Genomic DNA, 19940 nt, shown 5'->3' with positions numbered 1-19940 from the left:
ATCAGCAAATGGTCATCAAATTGTCTTCCTTGATTAGCATTCAAGTATAATGCAAATAAGTTCATTATTCTGCTATGCGTGCCCTAGTTTGGTTTCATTATACTATTGTGCATATATTGTTGTTCTAAATGCTTCAAGTGTTGAAGCCGAATTGATACTGACTAACTATTGCATAATAAGATCTGAGATTTATAGCTGGGTTTTTCACCTCCAAGAGGGATGTTTTCCCAAGGTATGTTGGTGTTCCTAGTGTTCATTATTTGGTTTTGTGTCATTGTTATCATCTATGTGATTCTAATTTATCAGTCTGATCCTAAAACTAATAGGTAGAATTGTTGAAGGAACTATATGTTGTCCCAGTGCCATCTTAAGGTGTGACACATGGAACACATTATGAACCTTACTATTTGTCGGTAAATCTAACTCATAAGCCACCTCACCAACACGCCTGATAATCATGAATGGACCATAGTAGTGTGGCTTGAGTTTCCCTGTACCCTTCTTCCTCAGAGTGGACTGCCTGCAGGGCTGAAACATCAGATATACCATATCTCCAATGTCAAATGCTCACTCAACCCTCTTTTGATTAGCATACTGCTTTTGTTGATTCTGAGCTTTTTGGATGTTCTCACGAAGAGCTCTCATAGTGTCCTGGTTCTCATGTAACAAATCCCTCACACTAGGCACTCTGCAATCGCTCAACAATTAATCTAGGAAACTCGGTGCATCATAACCATAAGCTCTGAAAGGTGTCATCTGAATAGTCATGTGGTGAGTGGAATTATAACAATACTCGCACAAGTGTAACCACTTCACCCAAGCCTTATGTTCCCCTGAAATGTAGTTATGTGGGTATCCTTCCACCCATTTGTTGACAATCTTTGTCTGTCCATCAGTCTAAGGGTAGTAATTGGTACTCGAGTCAGCTTTGTGTTGCAAAGTCTGAATAACTCCTGCCAGAAGTGACCCATGAACCCGATGTCCCTATCACTAACAATACTCTGAGGCAAACCATGCAATCTGAATACCTCACAAAAGAAAAGATCGGCCACCTGAGCAGCTAAATAACTAGTCGTGATCAGGAAGAAATGTGCATACTAGATTCTGCATAACTTTCTCAGGCTTCATATACTAAGCATACATAATAAGCACATCCCCATGCATACCACCAAGAACACAAATGTTACTACATGTAACTTGATAACAATTCTGATCTAATCTGATCAATGGTGGTGTCACTAGATGCTTTTGATTCCTTCCCTTTATATCTCTCAATTTGAGGGAGAGGTCACACCTCTTCATCATGTATGCCCTTTGGCAAGGGACATGCCCTTTCACCATCAGCACCATGTGAAAGAGTGCAACTCTTCATTATTTCTACCCTTTGAAATGGACACAGCCTTTCATAATCAGATCTGCACTTGTTACTTAAATCAAATCTGCACTTCAAATTTCCAAATTATCCCCCCTCTCAAATGAGGTTTCTTCTCCCTTTTATGTCTCATTGTTGAGGGAGTCACAACTTTTCCTTTCATGTCTTTTGACTTTTCATTAAGTTAATTAATTTTTAATTAATCATATTTAATTATATTATTTTATATTTTAATTTAATTTTTAATGTTTAAATTTTATTATTATCATTTATTATAAATTATATTTCAAAGTGGGGATATTACAATCCTTCCCTCCCGAATTTGCTTGTGCTCAAGCAATGTCAATTTTAACTTTCTCAAACTAAGTCATCTACCAATATGAATTAAAAACACGGAGCATACACATTAATAATTGCAAAAACAAAGCATACACCGGAATACACGTATTGTCAAATTTCTTCTTATTGACTAGAATGATTCAATGATTCATCTTTACCCTGCAGGATGGCAGGATCATAGCTCTGATACCATTTGTAATGTCCCCTGCTAGGGTTTGGTCGATTTTAACCATAATTAATCTATTTTCAAAGTACTTATGACTTATACTAACTTGATTAATGGTCAAATCTATCTTAACATGAATCCAATCTATGATGTTCAATCTTTCTCTAGTCTATCAAGTACTTGCTAACTTACCAGACTAAATAATTCATCCTATTCTGATTCATTTATAAATCATTTTTGTATTTATTAATTACTAGTTATATGGATTATGGCTAATTTATAGAAGTACTGTATTAATTATTATTATATTAATATTTATTATTAGCAATATATATATTTACAATCCTTATATTATTCCTTATTTAAGTTTGAGTAGATATATACATAAATAAGTAGATGAGTTAAACAATATTACCAATAATTTATGTGTTATCTAATAACCTATTATATAAATTATTAATTCTACCACTGCCTAAAAGCACTAACTATATTTAGTGGTTGTAAGAGCAGATAGATTTGACATGTGTCGGATCTGATCTGCCACTGTATACAGAATTAAGAATGATTGTCATACATATTGCAGTTTATAACAATATTATTACTAGATTCTGCATAACAACTTTATCAGGCTTCATATACTAAGCATACATATTAAGCACATCCTCATCCATACCACCAAGAACACAAATGTTACTACTTGTAACTTGATAACAATTCTGATCTGATCTGATCAATGGTGGTGTCACTAGATGCTTTTGATTCCTTCCCTTTATATCTCTCAATTTGAGGGAGAGGTCACACCTCTTCATCATGTATGCCCTTTGGCAAGAGACATACCCTTTCACCATTAGCACCCTGTGAAAGAGTGCAACTCTTCATTATTTCTACCCTTTGAAAGGGACACAGCCTTTCATAATCAGATCTGCACTTGTTATTTAAATCAGATCTGCACTTCTCATTTCCAGCTTATCCGCCCCCCCTCAAATGAGGTTTTCTTCTCCCTTTTATATCTCATTGTTGAGGGAGTCAAAACTTTTCCTTTCATGTCTTTTGACTTTTCATTAACTTAATTAATTTTTAATTAACCACATTTAATTATATTATTTTATATTTTAATTTAATTTTTAATGTTTTAATTTTTCTATTATCATTTATTATTAAATTATATTCCAAAGCGGGGACATTACAGTTCTGACTCCCTTTGACATATGAGATGTCAAAATCATACGACTATAACTTGTTGACCCACTTCTGTTGACGCTCATTTAGATCTCGTTGCCCAAAGAAATGCTTCAAACTATTATGATCAGTTTTGACACAAAACTTGTTGCCAACTAAATATTGCCTAAACTTAGTCATTGCATGCATAATTGCCAACATTTCCTTATCATAAATACTATAGCTCCTCTCTGGACCCCAAAGCTTCCTACTCTCATAAGTTATAAGATGACGATCTTGAATAATCATTGCACCTATACCCTCTCCACATGCATCATAATGAAGCTCAAAAGGTTTGGTGAAATCAAGTAAAGCAAGAACTAGACATGTAGTCATCAATTGCTTGAACTTTTCAAAACACTCATGTGCTAGAGGTGTACAAATAAATGCACGCTTCTTTGTCAAATCAGTGAGTGATGCAGCATGCCATGAAAAACCACTAACAAACTGACGGTAGAAAGCATATAAACCAACAAATCCCCTAAGCTGACTCAAGGTCATAGGCGTAGGCCAATCAACAATGGCACGAACCTTATCAGGATCCATGTGAACTCCCTCTCTACTGATTATGTGACCCAAATACAAAAGCTATGTCATTCCAAATGCACACTTGGACTCCTTGGCGTAAAAGAACTCCTTGTCAAGTATGTCTAAAACAGTGTCCAAATGAACTAGGTGCTCCTCCCAAGTTCTAATATAAACCAAAATGTCATCAAAGAAAACCAAAACAAATATCCTCAACTAAGACTGGAAGACCTTGTTCATAGTGGATAGAAAGGTGGTTGGTGCGTTGGTCAACCAAAAGGCATAACCAAAAACTCATAGTGTCCACAATGACATTTGAATGTAGTCTTCTCAATATCTTGCTCCCTGACAATGATCTGACGATAACCTGTCCTCAAGTCAATCTTAGAGAAATAACAAGCTCTGTGAAGCTCATCTAACAACTCATCGATGTGAGGAATGGGATACCTATTCTTTATAGTCCTTCCGTTTAGCATACGGTAATCAATGCACATTCTAAGTGTGCCATCTTTCTTCTTCACCAAAACAACTGATGAAGTAAAAGAAGAAAAGGAGACTTACTCGGCCTTATGTGTCCCATTGCTAGAAGTTCTTTGATGGTTTTCTCAATTTCATCTTTCAACCACTTGGGGTGTCGGTAAGGTGTAATCATGATGGGCTTGGTGCCCTCTTCAAGCTCAATAACGTTCTTTATGCCTCTATCAAGAAGCCTACCAAGAGGTATGTCACTAAACACCTGTGTATGCTTAACTCTAAGCTCCTAAATATCTGAATGGTAAGGTGTTTTATGTTGTTCTTCATAAGTAGGCATTAGTTTACACTTTCCTGCCCAATCCACCATGTCATGTCTGATAAGTCTCTCCATTCTTTCAAAAGTGATTAATTTTAAGTTGTTGGACTTAATAGCTTTAAGAACATGATTAATCCCATCAACTTTGAATTTCATCTCCATATCCCTAAGGTTGAGTGTAAATTCACCTATTGCATGAAGCCACGTCATGTCAAGGACCACATCCATGTTTCCCATGTTAACCACATAAAAGTCAGCTTTGAATTCATAATTATTGAGTTTCATGGGTAAGTCTGAAATCATTCTATCACGAGTCCGCACATTACCATCAGCAACTTTCACCCTTATGCCTTCAAACTCTTGAGTTTGAATCCCACGCTTCTCCACCAACCGTGCATCTATGAAGTTACGAGTTGCACCTATATCAAGTAGAGAGATGACTCTTTGACCCGCCAAGAGTCCACGCAACCTAAAAGAACCTTCTCCTTGCATACTAGACATATGAGCTTCCCATGGATCAAATTCTCCTTCATTTTCAACTACCTTCTCTGAATTTTCAGTCTCTGAATCATCTTGATCAGCTTGTTGGCTTGTGTTATCAATCATGTTTTCTCCCTCATAAAACCACTCCATATTCTTATTTTGACACATAGGCTTGAGGGGACAATCATGGTTTTAATCATAAGGGCCCTTACAATGAAAACACAACTTCCTACTACGCAAGTGTTTCTCTGTCCAAAGGTGCTACAAACTTCTTCCCTTGATCCACATTTTCTAATTTCTTTGGATCAGTCTTGTTGTCATTAAACGATGAGGACGGTTTGTAGTTGTTTGGAGTGAACTTACTACGAGGAGCAGTAAGTTCCATGCTACGTACCTTCCTCATGGCTTCTTGCAAGGTAGGGGGATCAAAAGCCTTAATCCAACCCTTCGTAGGCTCATCAAGACCTTCAACAAAAAGAATGACCAGCCTTCTCTCTGAGATGTTAGTTACCATAACTGAAAGCTTCTATAATTCACTAATGTAAGATTCCACGCTGCCCATTTGTTTCAGTTGGGCTAGATCCCTAAAATACAACTCTAGATCTCTTTTATCAAAACGCTCAACCAATCTGTCAATGAATTCTTGGTATATAGTAATAAGGTCGTGATGCAAGGTCACCATCCCATGGTGCCACCAATCATGGGCTACCCCATCCAAATGAAAAGTTGCAAACTTAATAGCATCATCTTCTGACATGGGACGTAGGATCAAGAACGTATCTAACTTGCTAATCCAAGATCTGGCTGTAACTCTACCGTTGTCATCAAAAGTAGAGAGTGTGAGCTTGTTGATTGCATATTTGGGATCATTAGTTTTGTTCCAAGGTTTCTAATTATTCCAATTCGTGTTATGATCTCTCTTCTGCCTAATATACATGTCAAAGTTAAGGTGATCCTGAACTCTCTGTGGTAATCTATCACACTCATCATGCATTGCCATGATATTGTCACCAAAACCCATGTCATCTCCAGCTTCGGAATCAACCTCATCTTTAGGTGTAGCTCTGACAAAAGTGGGGCGTGTGGGTCTGTCGTATGTGTGTGTCAGAGCTAAACCTGAAGATGAGGTTGATTCTGAAGCTGGAGATGACATGGGTTTTGGTGACAATATTATGGCAATGCATGATGATTGTAATAGATTACCACAGAGAGTTCAGGATGACCTTAACTTTGACAGGTCTATTAGGCAGAAGAAAGATCATAACAGGAATTGGAATAATCAAAAACCTTGGAACAAAACTAACGATCTCAAATATGCAATCAACAAGCTCACACGAGCTCTGGAATGACCAACAATACTGCCATTCTCTTCTTGATTTTGATCATTACTATAAAGTATTGAAAGTTGTTGTATGGCGATGGTTAGTCGTTGCAACACTGTTGCCACCTATTGTTGTCCAGATGCTATACCGCTCATGACCTCCCTTGCCTTGTTGTCATCATTTTGTGTAGTGTTTTTGGTGGCTTCTTCATTCCTGTCGCCCATATTTTCAATTTGGTTCTGACCAAAATGAAATTGGTTTCCCTAAGAACCGAATCTCCTGCAGGTATAAAACCAGTGATGCCCAAACTGTTGGTGATACATATAAAATCCCCTAACCCTCCAGGATGGCAAGATCGGAGCTCTAATACCACTATGATGAACCCTTGCTAGTTCAATTCAACCTGCTATAATTTGTAATTCTTTTTTGTATTTTTTATTATTAAGATGGTCTTTCAGAAATAGACAGAAGTTGCAGAAGGGGTTTCTTTAATCTTCAACACATTGAAATAATACATGAAATAATCAGCTAAAATAATAAATTGGAGAATTTAGAAGCATACCCATAGGTCCTTAGCCAATTTATTGAAATGAAAAGATTAAATCAGCAACTTACAAAGTTCTGATTTTTATTCTGGAAACAATCTAGATCTGCTCTTATTTAATAATAAGACGCCCAAACAGTAAGAAGATGGCCCCAACTAATGAGCCAGTTGTGTATTTGGGAAAAGAGGCTTCCAAACCAAAGAAAATTAACAGCAATAACAGCAAATAAGAAAACCTACAACAAATCTGCCCTCTAAGAAGCCAAATCTACTTGCAATCATCACCAATTTGACTTATGAATGAAGCCAACCACAGCTACAACAATTCAACTGATCTTTCACAGTCTCACCATTACCATGCACTGAAGAATAAACGTTCTCCAATGAAGAATCCAATCTGAAACCCTCAAGCTCCGAAACCCAAAGAGGAATCAGATATCAAATAATCAACAAATTAATGAGTTTGATTTCTCAAGGGAGCGACTTTATGCAAAAACCCATTATTTTTATTTAGGGTTTCTTTTAGGGTTAAAGAAAATATCATAAGTGTTAAAACACTTTTAATAGAGGTGCCCAACTATAGAGAAAAATACTAAGTCCCTTAAATAAATTTAAATGAAATATTTTATTATAAAGCCAATGTGACTTTATAATAACATCATTAATTAAATATAGCATGTAATTCACTGAAAAAATAATATCTCTCAAAATATGACTCCAAAAGATGAACTATCAAACGTTGGATATAAAGCTCCCAAAACCCATGTGACCAGGGACCTATCTAAAAATAGCCAACTTCCCATCTATAAATAGCCAAAATGCTATAAATAGCAAATCCCTCAAATGGAGTCAATAACTGCTCAAACGAAGCCTGAACTGAACCCGAAACTAAACTGAAGAACATCATCTTCCATCCACTGTCTTCATGACCCTCTGTCCATACCCTGTTAGCCTATGAGGGTCCAGAAAATAAGGTAACTCCTCAACTCTAAACCACTGACTAGGATGGGGACATCACATTTTGCAAATGCTCTTTGTAATGATGGGATTTCGGGGAATAAAAAATGAATTTGGGACTTCACCTCACCAACATCATAAACTCTTATGAGCATCAACAGTTAGAAGTTGACATTGTAGGAGGGATGCCTAATGAAGATGAAGAAAATGTAAATAAAGACAAACTCAGTGTATTCCCCTTTGCCAATGATGATTGACTTATTGAAAAGAGGGAAAAAGTTTTAAATGGAGATTGCAATATTGATGTTAGTGTAGTGTTGCAAAAGTATATGGATGGAAAAATTACTCTAAACTCATGCATAATATATTGTATCAGTTTTGCATGTTCTCAAATAATACGTTTACAACATATGTGATAATGAACTTTATGGTTAAGAATGTTGATCATCTTGGACAGCTTGTCTTTTATACAGTGGTGTCATTAAGGTTTGGCCTGTTATGATCACCCATAGGTGCTATTTTGATTCTCTTTCATAGAAAACATAGTTTATTACATAGTAAACATTCAAAGATCTCACAAAAAATGGAAGATAATGATGATTAAAATGCACATAAGAATTGGAGTTAAATTTGAGAAAAGGGATAAATCCATAATACCTATAGCCAATGTAAGCAAACTTTTCAACATAAAGCCTTGGAAATCATATATCGATCGAATTTCGAGAAAGATCCATCATTTTGTTATAAAGTACTTATCTCAACTTTTGAAATGTGATTGTCTCAAGGTGTGCTCTAAAGAATTATCTATATTTTATTTTATAAATCTTTATAAACTCCAAATAGTGAGAAAAAAATAGTTGTAACTGAAGGTTATAAATACTATTAAATGTAAAGTAGAGCGAGGGTTGAGGGGTGGGAGTAGGGCAAAGACGGGTTTAATTGTTATTTTAAATTTTTCGCTAGGAAGAAGGCTATAGGAATTATCACATGTACAAAAAATAAAAGACTTGTAGACCTTTTTTAATATTGAATAAAGGATAGATTCTACTGATTTGTCCACATGATTTTATTTTTCATTATGTTAATTGTTTGGATGCCCGTTTTATAGCCATTCTTGATAGTTTATTTGGTTGTTAAGAATACAAGTAACTTCCTCTTTAATGTATGTGTTTACTTTGTAGGATGACATAATAGGTTGTTATCCAATCCTATGTGAATGTATTATGAATTAGATTGCATTTCATTTGTTTGATGTTAAGAGTGCATTATGGTTCTAAACCTCAACTACATCCTTTATACTTTAGTAATGTTTTTCTCAAGAATGAGTTTGTGTTTATTCTTCTCTTCCTTGTTTTCAATTATCTTTCCCATGTTTTCTTTAGTTCAATTTCCTTTCACACTTTCTAATTAAAAGCATACACCTAAAAAACCCTAATCCTATCATACAAGGGAAGTGCACCTCTCAAGTGCAAAAGAAGATTGTTAACTCAATAAAGATCTCTCCAACTATTGGGACATTTGTTGCTAATCGTCAAGCAAGTCAAAGTTGTAGCAAAATATCATAGTGACAAATCCATTTACGAACAATCACAAAGTAATCAAAAGCAAATTTTGAACAATAGTTCAAGATGACAACTACTGATTAGCATCTCCTGTTAGGACCATATCAGATGCAATGCAAGGGTTCAAAATGGTAAGAGAAAGAAAAATGGATGATGACTAGCCCAATTAAATTCATGAAGATGATTTACCTAGTAGTGATCTTATGACAAAAGATTGTGAAGATAAAGTTATCTTAGTTAAAGATATTATAATTAATATTTGTAAAGTAGATATACAACTTATTCCAAATGAAAATTTCTTTGTTATATCTTTGATGTTTACAAACGAACGTACGTAGGCATGTCAATAATATAATACCAAATTGTCATCATCATCACACTTTCCATCCATTTTAGGTAAAGAGTTTTCAAAGGTTCTTACAATAAAAAAAGAAAATTGATCTTGTAATACAAAATAATTCTAAGTTCATGAAAGTTAACATTGAAAAGCTACATTTATTCACAACACATACAAGAGTGTCCTCATTCCATGATTTATATAAAGGATGTCCAATTTATTGTCTATTTTCATCGAATCCAAACAATCAAAAGTATAACCAAGCATATGGTTTCAAAATCTGAGAGAGACGTTGTCCACTCAAAATCACAAACAAACCAAAAGTTTTCATATTTTGATGCTACATTGATCAAAATTGTTCAAATTTGAAAATTATTTGCAAAATGATGAATACTTGAAGAGATGGAAAGCTAAATGCTCCATTTATAGTCGCCTCTTTTTCAATAATTAGGCCCTAACATTTGAAAACACTTAATTTTTACCCCAAGAATACAATAGAATATATTTTAATAAAAAGTCAAAAAAAATTATTTTTCAAGTGCTAAAAATAGCATTTTATATAATAATATTATTAAGTTTCCCTTCAACTAGAAGTTAATGGGCCCAATTTAAAATAATATTATTTTTAATTTTGTCTAGAAGAAAAGAGACAACAACAATTGATGTAGATAAACACCTTTGCGCATGTAAGTCAACTGCCAACTCTAACAAAAAACTACAAGTGCAAATTTTATATAGAAATAGAAAATGAGGATATTGGTCCCATGTTGTCTGGGAAGATATAAAAATTAATCAAACAAACTACACTATATTTCAGTTAATAAAAAAGTTAAAAATTGATACAATAAAACACAATGAAGCTATTGATTTCCTTTTCACAACCCCTTCACACCCCTACCTAAAAAACAAAGCCTTATATTCTTATATAAAGAAGAAAACCACAACCCCTGTATAACACCACAACCTCACTATTTGACAACGGTCAAAACGAGGTAGAACAAAATAGCCCAGATTAGAAAATCATGAATTGCATAAAAAGTGACGTAGAAAGGTCAATCAAGGGAATCTTCGATTACATTATCTTCCCCATCTTGCAAATCATGAACAGCTACATTCAAAAGAGTTTAAATTGGAGAACTTCAATATATTTCTATTATCAAAAACTCTTCTTCTAATTCAAAGAATCAAGCCATGGTGTTGTCTTCCACCTTATTAGATATTTATTCGCATCATCACATTTTTTTCTTTTTTCGCTTCCAACTTCTTGTTAGAACAAAGATCCTCCTCTTTTGCTGATTTGTTCTTACTCTTTTCCCAACCCCTTGAAGGCTTAGCAGTCCTCCATTGAAAATCATCATTTCTCTCTGTGTCACTCCTACTACCTTTTATTACACCTACACCTATATCATTAAAAACAAAATAAAGTTAAGCAAATAGAAATTTTCTATGAATACTTTCTCCTTTTCTACATCATGCCATATAGGCATGTTCTCCATTTCATATTTTTTGAGGTAGATTTTATTTCTTAGCTCAACATGATGTGGTTCACAAGCCAAATCTTTTTTGACATTGTTCTTTATAGCATAACTGAACATATCTCTGCTCTCTCCCTTAATAATCTCTTGGAAGACCATATTTAGGGGTCTTTTATCCATTAATATTTTGCCAACTCTTCAATAGATTTAATCTTTCCTTGTTCTAACAATTCCACCCCTCAGCTATTTCTTAACATGATGGCTTTCATCTTGACAATGGCTCTTGCTCATAAGGTGAGTATTTATCTTCACCATTCTTTTTCACCGTCTCATAACTCTTCAACAACTTTGTTGTAGATTTATTTTTCCTTGCTTATTGTTGCATAACTCAAATTCCTCCAACAAGCACCATAACTATTCCAATTCAATCTCTAATTTTTGCAATTCTTTTTATTGGTCCTTTGTTAGCATCTATTTGTGCCTTCGTCTTATCTATTCTTCCACCTTGACTACGCTTTTTCTTACATTATAATCTAACTCCATATTTAACTTCACAACCAAAGCTCAAACAAACAACCACCCCTCCTATTTTAATAATGCTTCCACAATCTAAGCTCTTCTAACCATTTGCAACTACCCATGTAAGTGCTTCCTCTTTTAACCACATAAACATAACAAAACTTAAGCAAGCCAAAATAGAACTCATAGTGGTATTCCTTACACAACCTTCATGCCGACATCCTCTCATGTAGATCTATTTGCTCTACTACCAAAAATGAAGATAATGGTCCAATGTTGTCTGAGAAAACGTAAAAATTAAACAAACTTTGCACTATATTTCACTAAACAAAAAAGTTAAAAACTTTTTTTAAAAAAAACACGATGAAGCTACTCATTTCCTTTTCATGGCCCCTTCACACCCCTATCTAAAAAATAGAGCCTCATCTTCCTAAATAAAAAAGAAAACCACAACCCTTACATACACAATCTGACAACGGTCTAAAAGAGGCATAACAAAATAGCCCAATTTAGAAAATAACAAATTGCACCAAAAACTGAATGTCAATCAAGGGAATCTCCAATTACATTACAAATTTTTAATCATTTTCAATAAAATTGTTGAAGGTTAAAGAGAATTGGGTGAAAGTTACATTGAGAGAACTCCTACATCAATTGAATTAATTGAACAAATTAAAGCTTTAGAGAGGATTTAACAAGAGAATGACCTTTTACGACTCAACTAAAATTGCTAGTTTGAATGAAATATTCAAAAGAAAAATTGTTTAATTAGACCAAAGATGAAAAACTCTTCCTCAACAATAACTCTTTTGGCCCAAAAAAATTTAAAACTCGAGACTTCGTGAAAAATCAAGAAAAAATTGACAAAAACTCGACAAACTTATTGAACATTTGAAAATATGTAATTCTTAAAATATTCTTGAAAAACACACATATACATTGTATTTGTATAACATATTACTAATTTCCATCATATATATATATCAAAGTTTGAGTTAAATACATATCATATACCAAAAATAAAGTGCACCTCTAAATGAATTTGAATTCAATACATATTATAGAGGATTTGCATTCCTTAAATCTTTTTTTTGTAGAATTCAACTTCTCTTTTATTTCACCTTCTTCCATAAAATAAATGCTTTGTTCAATAGCTGGCATTGGCCTGTGCACACAAAGTCTTTCAAAATTTCAGCTTATCTCATACACATTGATGAACTTCGTTTGCCTTCACACCATACCTTCAAGAACATGGTTCAAGAAGCATGAGACTTCCACATGAAACTACCATATCATACAAAAACACCATACTGAAGTTTTCCTTACACACCCAAAGGATTCACATTCTTCCCATAGAGATGCCACATCCCTTGAAGGCACCTATTTTTAACTTGTGGATAGGTACACAATTACACTAATTGATTCGCAAATGGCAAGGTGCAAGGTTATGTAATCAATTGCATGATAGTATTTAATAAAAGAATACCCAACAAATCATTACCATAGAGTTATTTGAGTTTTTCTTCTGATTTTTTGCTATTTTTATTTAATAAATCACCCCAATTTTTCAAAAAAAATGCCCAAGAGTTTTTGCAGATTAAATCATTACCATAAATGACTCGCGATAAATCAGGAGTTAACAATTTTTTGCAGATTTTTTATCTATGATTTAGACACTATCTGACTTTATTAATTTGTTGATTAATGAAAATTCCAATAGTTACCAAAACAAACTCAACACATTACATACAACAATCACATGCAACCGAACATTCCCACTACTCACTACGCAGCACTCCATGAAGAGAGTAGGCCACCCAACTCCTACAATTACACCTATTGTTGTCACAAGATCAACAATAACCTGCCACTTCTGCAATCAACACGAGCATTCCAATGTGTATCATTTGAATAATGCATAATGGGTGAATAATATTTAAAGCATGCATATTTTGTTGGTGTTGGAAATAAGCCACCCGGACTGACGATGAACTGGTCCAAGAGGGGCCAGTAGCTCAGTGGTAGAGCACTCCAACAGCGTATGGAAGGTCCTAGGTTCGAGTCCTAGCTGGTCCATGTCTCAACATGGTATCAAAGCCAGGTCCATGCTAGGAGCCCCAAGCACACGAGAGGTATGGCTTAAGGGAGGGTGTTGGTGTTGGAAATAAGCCACACCCAGACCGACGATGGACTGGTCCAAGAGGGTCCAATAGCTCAGTGGTAGAGCACTCCAGCAGCGTATGGAAGGTCCTAGGTTCGAGTCCTAGCTGGTCCATGTCTCAACATATTTGAGTAAACTTGATGTGAGAATGTTAGGTTATTAATAATATCCATTTGCAACTATTAATAATATCCATTTGCAACGAGTTCAAAGGAAAGCTCAAACTCAAGATTTCAAATTAACCTCTTTTATTGTTATTTGGAAACATCGGCAACAATAATTTTTTATTATTTTTTCTATATTACTATAATATTTTACCCTTTTCAATTAATAAAAACCATTCATTCTAGTTTTGACTACTTGGTAGTTGGAAGTACGCTCACTCCATTCATGCAATGATACCTCCGCTCCTAATTGTTGAGAGGATAATATTTCATTTTGGTTCTATTTGTAACCATTTATAGGAAAGCAAGGCTCCTTTTTACATTTCAATATTAAAGGGCCATATCAATCTAGTCAGCTTGTCAAGTTGCCAATTGGTCCACTAGTGAGAATGCTTGGCTCACAAAGTCAAGGCCAATTCTTACCAAGCGTAGCTGCAAGGATGTTTTATCCTCCTAAAAAAATAACAGTCAAGTTTTGTTCTGCTTTTTGTTCTCCTGAACAATATCAATTTGACCCTCAAATCAACCAAAGATATTGGAGGCGACTATGAAAAAGTCATTTCTTACAGAGATTTATAAAGCATTTAATTAAAGTTAAACATTGTTGTAATGATTATCAAAACAAATAAATACAGAAAAGAGAATCAAATCAGTAAAACTGCAATAAAGTAAGGAATGCGAATATAATTGCTGCCCAATCTGGACAATCAGCAACAGCTGTGGCTAATACCCTGAACTTCTAAGCACTCCTTTCTCTTCACTCAAAGAAAATGATACACCCTATGTTATGAATCATGACTATTTGGCCTGACCTGCTGATTCAGATCCTACAAATCAGAAATGCTTGCACTAAACTGGCCTTAAAACTACACAGGTCTACGTTGGCATAAAGATTGGTTAACCAAAGGAGCTCAAATTACATGTGCTTCCTTTTTCTAGAACCAATTAAAAATGAAACATGTTAGCAAGAATAAAGGGCCATTACCGACAACTTCAATCACTAGAAGGTACATATTACTAAATGCACAATCAAAATAAACAGTTAGGTTCCCAATCTTCATTATTTGAGAACAAACCTCCACAGATGTCTGCACTCCATCTATAGGTACAATCAAGCTCTTCTGATGCTCTGTTTGCATCTTTCTGTTCTGGACACAATTTGCGCCTCTTGCTTCCCTCATTTTCTTCTGCCCCATTTTCTTCTGCTAGTGCAGCAGAAGTAATGCTTGCCTAAAAATATTACAAGATCAAATTTAGTCGTAACTTCAATCAATAAGTGATAATAAGAGGTTAAGCTTGATCCAAACTTCAAATTAAAATCCAATCATATAAAAGAAAAGAAGAATATCTAAGCTAAGCCACATACCTCAGTGCAAACAGCACTCTCAGTTTTACTCCATAAACCCATTCCAAACAAATCAGAGCCTGTAATTCCACCATCAGGAAAAAGTGTTTCGGCTACAAGCTCATCAAAGGTTGTTGGCCCACTCTTGCATTGTTTTTTGCCATCTTTTTGGCTCAAGGGTTTATCAGATGGCTCTTTGTTGCATGCCAATTCATAAAACTTGGAATCGTCCATGCCCATGAACATCTGCTTCAGTTCTTGGCTCTCTAATGCATAACCCTGTAGTAGAAATGGTAATTAAAATTGTTGAAGACTTTGAGTGCAGTACAAGTTAAGATTATAAGGTAAAGGTGGAGAGTGTTCTTCAAAGCAAGTTCCTTAAAGTAGAATGTCAAATAATTATTTTTTACCAATATTAGATTTCTAAGAAGATAGCAGCCCCAAAATGCACACTCACCCCTCCAAAGGCACTGCTGTTTTGATTTCCCAAAGCAGTTGATTCATAATGAAATCCACCCCTCAATTGGCCCTGATTTTTGAATTCACATGTGGAAAATGACATGCTATTCCAATTAGTAGCTTTTTCTCTCGGACAATTATTTGATCTCTTCTTACCAATGTCTGGTTTGGGAAAATCATCGCTAATAATGTTCAAGAACATCGCTTTCAATTCATCCAGACCATCTGTAGCATCAATCTGGAGAAAGAATTACAAAACTAAGTTTATAAAATCAAAACCCTTAATTATTATTGTTCTGAACTCTTCTTGTAGTAGATACTTAAAAAAAGTAACAAGGAGCACAGATTTTAGTGATCACAGTGGATTGATAAGCAAGAAAAAACTTTTATTTAAAGTTTTAATGTAGCAAACAGTAGAATTCAGCTCTACTCCAGGCATATCCAAGGAAACAAACACAATAAACACACAAGTTCACATATCTGCAGCTTCTCGTTCAGTTTTAAATGTATCACTTGCTATTTACCATCATGCAATCATTTCTAAAGCTTTTCCTTCAGCTGCACCGTCTTTGGAAATCATATAAGTAATTATCTACTTCCTTGTGAGAAATTGTGGGCAGTGTTTCTTAAAATTTCAGATTCCAACAATTCACACAAAGTTAATATTACTTATGGTAATAAAAAGCTGCCAAATGTAAATTGAGTTTAAGCATAAGCATTTCTAATACACAGCATTTATGTTTGATTAAACGCTGATTGCCAAGTTACCTATTTTGGTTTACGGATAGGATCAGACATTTTCTTTGGGACCACAGATACAGCAGAGCTCGGGTATATCCGTATCCCAAAAAAATGATAAGACAAATTAAACAAACTTAACTATGATATTGATGTTATATGTGCTAGAAAAGCCACATCTGATTATTTAATAATTCAATATATTAGTTGACCTGTGATATATGATATATCACATAGGTTTATAATACCCACCCAAAATGGGAAAATAGTCAAAGATTGCAGTCAAATTGAAGAAGCATATGACTATATATTCATATTGCTCTTCATCAACTGCATCAAAATCAGCAAATGGTTAATTAAAATTTAAAAATGTAAAACCAGATGCATTATGACTACCAGCAGTTCAGCAAATTGCCTTTTGTTACTTTTTTTTTTTTGTTGTTCTAACTTTGTGTATCTTCATCATTTTTCTTTTATAATGTTTGCCATATCAGGAACATGATTTTTATCATAACAGTTGCATACCCAGGAGGTAACCATAACAGCATCATTTTGTACAGGTATTGGGATCTGCAGGTCAGTATCCAGTTATCGAAGCTTATTGCAGCCATATAGCAGAAATCCCAACATACGCATGTACGCGAGACACCTTAAAGTTTTAAACCATTGCATACACCTCAACAAGAGAAGGTAGGAAGAACATCAACAAGGCTAGCTCATTCCAGCATGGGTTAAAATTTGCATCACTATTGGTCATTTTGAAGGCTGGCTAAGTATAACCCACTGATATACAACACTAGCAAAAAAGAGGTAGAGCAAACATTGACTCATTTGGCTTACGTATCACATTAAAGGGTAGGTAACTATGACTTGTTTGAAACTTGGCCCTCACCACGGTTAGTCATCCTATTCTAGAGTGAAGTAACTGTGCCTTGGGGAGAACTTCAGGATGATATATGTAGAACAAATTTAAGCTTTGATAGCTTCTGGATTAACAAGGTCGACATTTTATTTGTGTTTCCCCAAATTCTTTAAATCAACCCTTGTCTACATCTTTGACCTTATTATCAATAAATGGTTGAAATCTTAAAACATAAGTGATGCAGTCTAGGTAGGCGGATCAACTGAATAACCACCTAAACCTAGCCGCCTAAACACTCACTGACACATGCACACACAATTACAGAAGTAAAAGCACATTCCTTGCATTAAAATCGTAAAATCTGCTTTCTGACTTACAACACGATCATATGACCCTCCAGATTACAAAGCTAAGAAATGAGCTTGTGGACAATATCTCTATCCTCTGCTTTTCCTCCTTCCCAAGGAGACAACTTTCTCTACTTGGAACCTTCTCTCTATATCCCTTATTCCAACTCAGCCTGGAAGATTACACTCATCTCTCTAGTTTCTCCATCACCCCTTCTTCCTTTATCTCTGTTCCCCTCAAAAAAATGGCCTGTATCTTCTCCTTCCACATGCTTGCCCTGCTATTTCTTTTCTTTCTTGCCCAAAATTGCTGTCATGTTGTTTTCTGCTCGCACCCTTTCATTCTTGCTGCTGTTCTGATTCTTTTTCTTGGCTCTAAACATCCTGATTCTTGGAAAAGTGATCGCCAATCATTACAGCCTGCTATTTGTTTTCCTAGCAGATTTGTCTTCATGTTGAGCTGTTTTAAATAAGATTGTTGTTTAAAACCCACATTTGGTTCAAGATAAATCTTGCTAAATCATTGCAGACAAAACCCCTAACCTCCATCAGCTTCATTCTAACTAAATGTGTCTAAAGGCTTCATATTCCAAGTGTTTGACAAAAATGAATAAATGCAACCAAAAATAGTTGTGCGGCAATTGGGAACAATTGCATAGCAACTGAGAGCTATTGCACAGCAACTAAAAAAAGTTGTTAATAAAAAACCATTATACAACCACTTGTAACTGTTATGCAAGAACTAAGGTTTCTTGTACAGCAACTAATGATGTACAATCATGAAAGATTTGTTTCTATGTTTTATTTATCTATTATTTTTGTGATGCAATATCACTTGTGGAAGTGGATGCTCTTGCATCACTCAGTAATTAGTTTAATGCTCAGAAGTTAATGCTTACCAGAGCCTAGTCCAAAATTTTACATTTTTTTATAACAATTATCATTTATTAACTTCATTATTAGTAGATATATCAAAATAAAGTATAAATTAGTAGTTATTATCTATAGAGGAATTAGACCTATACCTACCATGTAATTAGGGCATTGGTTCTTTATAAAAGCTATAAATAAACAAGACAATAGAAACACCTTTACTGTTGGAGTAATTAGAACATTATCTAATTAATTACATAATTAGGTCCTTTATTACTTTATTCACTTAAACTAAACTTAGTGTTGTGAGGTATTCACACATCGCCCCATTGCAAATGGTGACCCCCCACTTTTTGCTTTCTAGGGTTAGCTCTTTTAGTTTTGTTGTTGGTTGTTTTAGTGTCTTAGCCTTTGCATTGAAGAGATTGAGTTTCTCAAAGGTCATCAAGCTAGGTGGATTTCCTCAAGGTGAAGTGAAGGAGGTCAGATCAGTTGAGTGATTAGGGGTTATTTAGATCATTCCTAGGGTTTTTTGTGTACTATCCGGTCATACTTTAAGTTGCTAAATCAAGCCTTGGTTGAATGCATAGTGTCCTCCTAAGTCTCGTCCCTTACATCAAGATCAAAGCGAACTCACCTTAGAAGTCTGGAATGCCATCCTGATCCTGAAGTGTCTTGAAATATGACCAAGTCTGGAAATTTGAAGGATCCTCCAAAAACTAGATTTTGCATTACAACTCCTGGAGGTCCGAAACCACTCTCAAACATCCTGACAATATATATGGAATATAACTTAAAGTATATACTTAAATGTTATATTCCATATATGAATCCTGACGGCGAGACTAACTTGTCAAACAACTTCATGTTGAAGGAGAGGTGGGCAAACTTCATGTTGAAGAGGAGGTGAGCAAACTTCATGTTGAAGGAGAGGTCTGAAACCACTCCCAAACATCCTGACAATATATATGGAATATAACTTAAAGTATATACTTAAATGTTATATTCCATATATGAATCCTGACGGCGAGACTAACTTGTCAAACAACTTCATGTTGAAGGAGAGGTGAGCAAACTTCATGTTGAAGAGGAGGTGAGCAAACTTCATGTTGAAGGAGAGGTGAGCGAATTCATGATGAAGGAGAGGTGAGCGAACTTCATGTTGGAGGAGAGGTGAGCAAACTTCATGTTGGAGGAGAGGTGAGTGAGCTTCATGTTGAAGGAGAAGTGAGCAAACTTCATGTTGAAGGAGAGAGGAGCGAACTTCATGTTCAAGAGGAAAGGAGCGAACTTCACCTTGGAGATGATAGGAGCGAACTTCAAGTTTCACCACTATAGAACGAAGTTCCTTCCTTCACAAATTTGCATTTTAAAACGAAATT

General features: G+C 34.9%; 1 protein-coding gene across 3 annotated transcripts in view; it reads right to left on the bottom strand.

The window, feature by feature from the left end:
* Positions 1 to 12720: 12720 nt before the first annotated feature.
* The window catches only part of LOC131036617 (uncharacterized), a 52582-nt gene continuing 45362 nt past the window's right edge, over positions 12721 to 19940 (bottom strand). Inside the window, exons 6-9 of one of the 3 annotated variants that reach the window (XM_057968545.2) lie at positions 15737 to 15976; positions 15301 to 15558; positions 15011 to 15164; positions 12721 to 12850 (exon numbers count right to left, since the gene is read on the bottom strand). In XM_057968545.2, the coding sequence (XP_057824528.2) occupies positions 12840 to 12850; positions 15011 to 15164; positions 15301 to 15558; positions 15737 to 15976 (663 nt within the window). In that variant the 3' untranslated portion in view covers positions 12721 to 12839. Of the gene's footprint in view, positions 12851 to 14184; positions 14430 to 15010; positions 15165 to 15300; positions 15559 to 15736; positions 15977 to 19940 lie in introns of those variants that run through there. The other 2 variants (XM_057968544.2, XM_057968546.2) reach the window with 2 other exon arrangements.

This window comes from Cryptomeria japonica, chromosome 1 (genome assembly GCF_030272615.1).
Source record: "Cryptomeria japonica chromosome 1, Sugi_1.0, whole genome shotgun sequence".
NCBI classification, from domain to species: domain Eukaryota; kingdom Viridiplantae; phylum Streptophyta; class Pinopsida; order Cupressales; family Cupressaceae; genus Cryptomeria; species Cryptomeria japonica.
The sequence above is the reverse complement of the archived record's forward strand: the minus strand, read 5'-3'. Positions and strand labels throughout refer to the sequence as shown.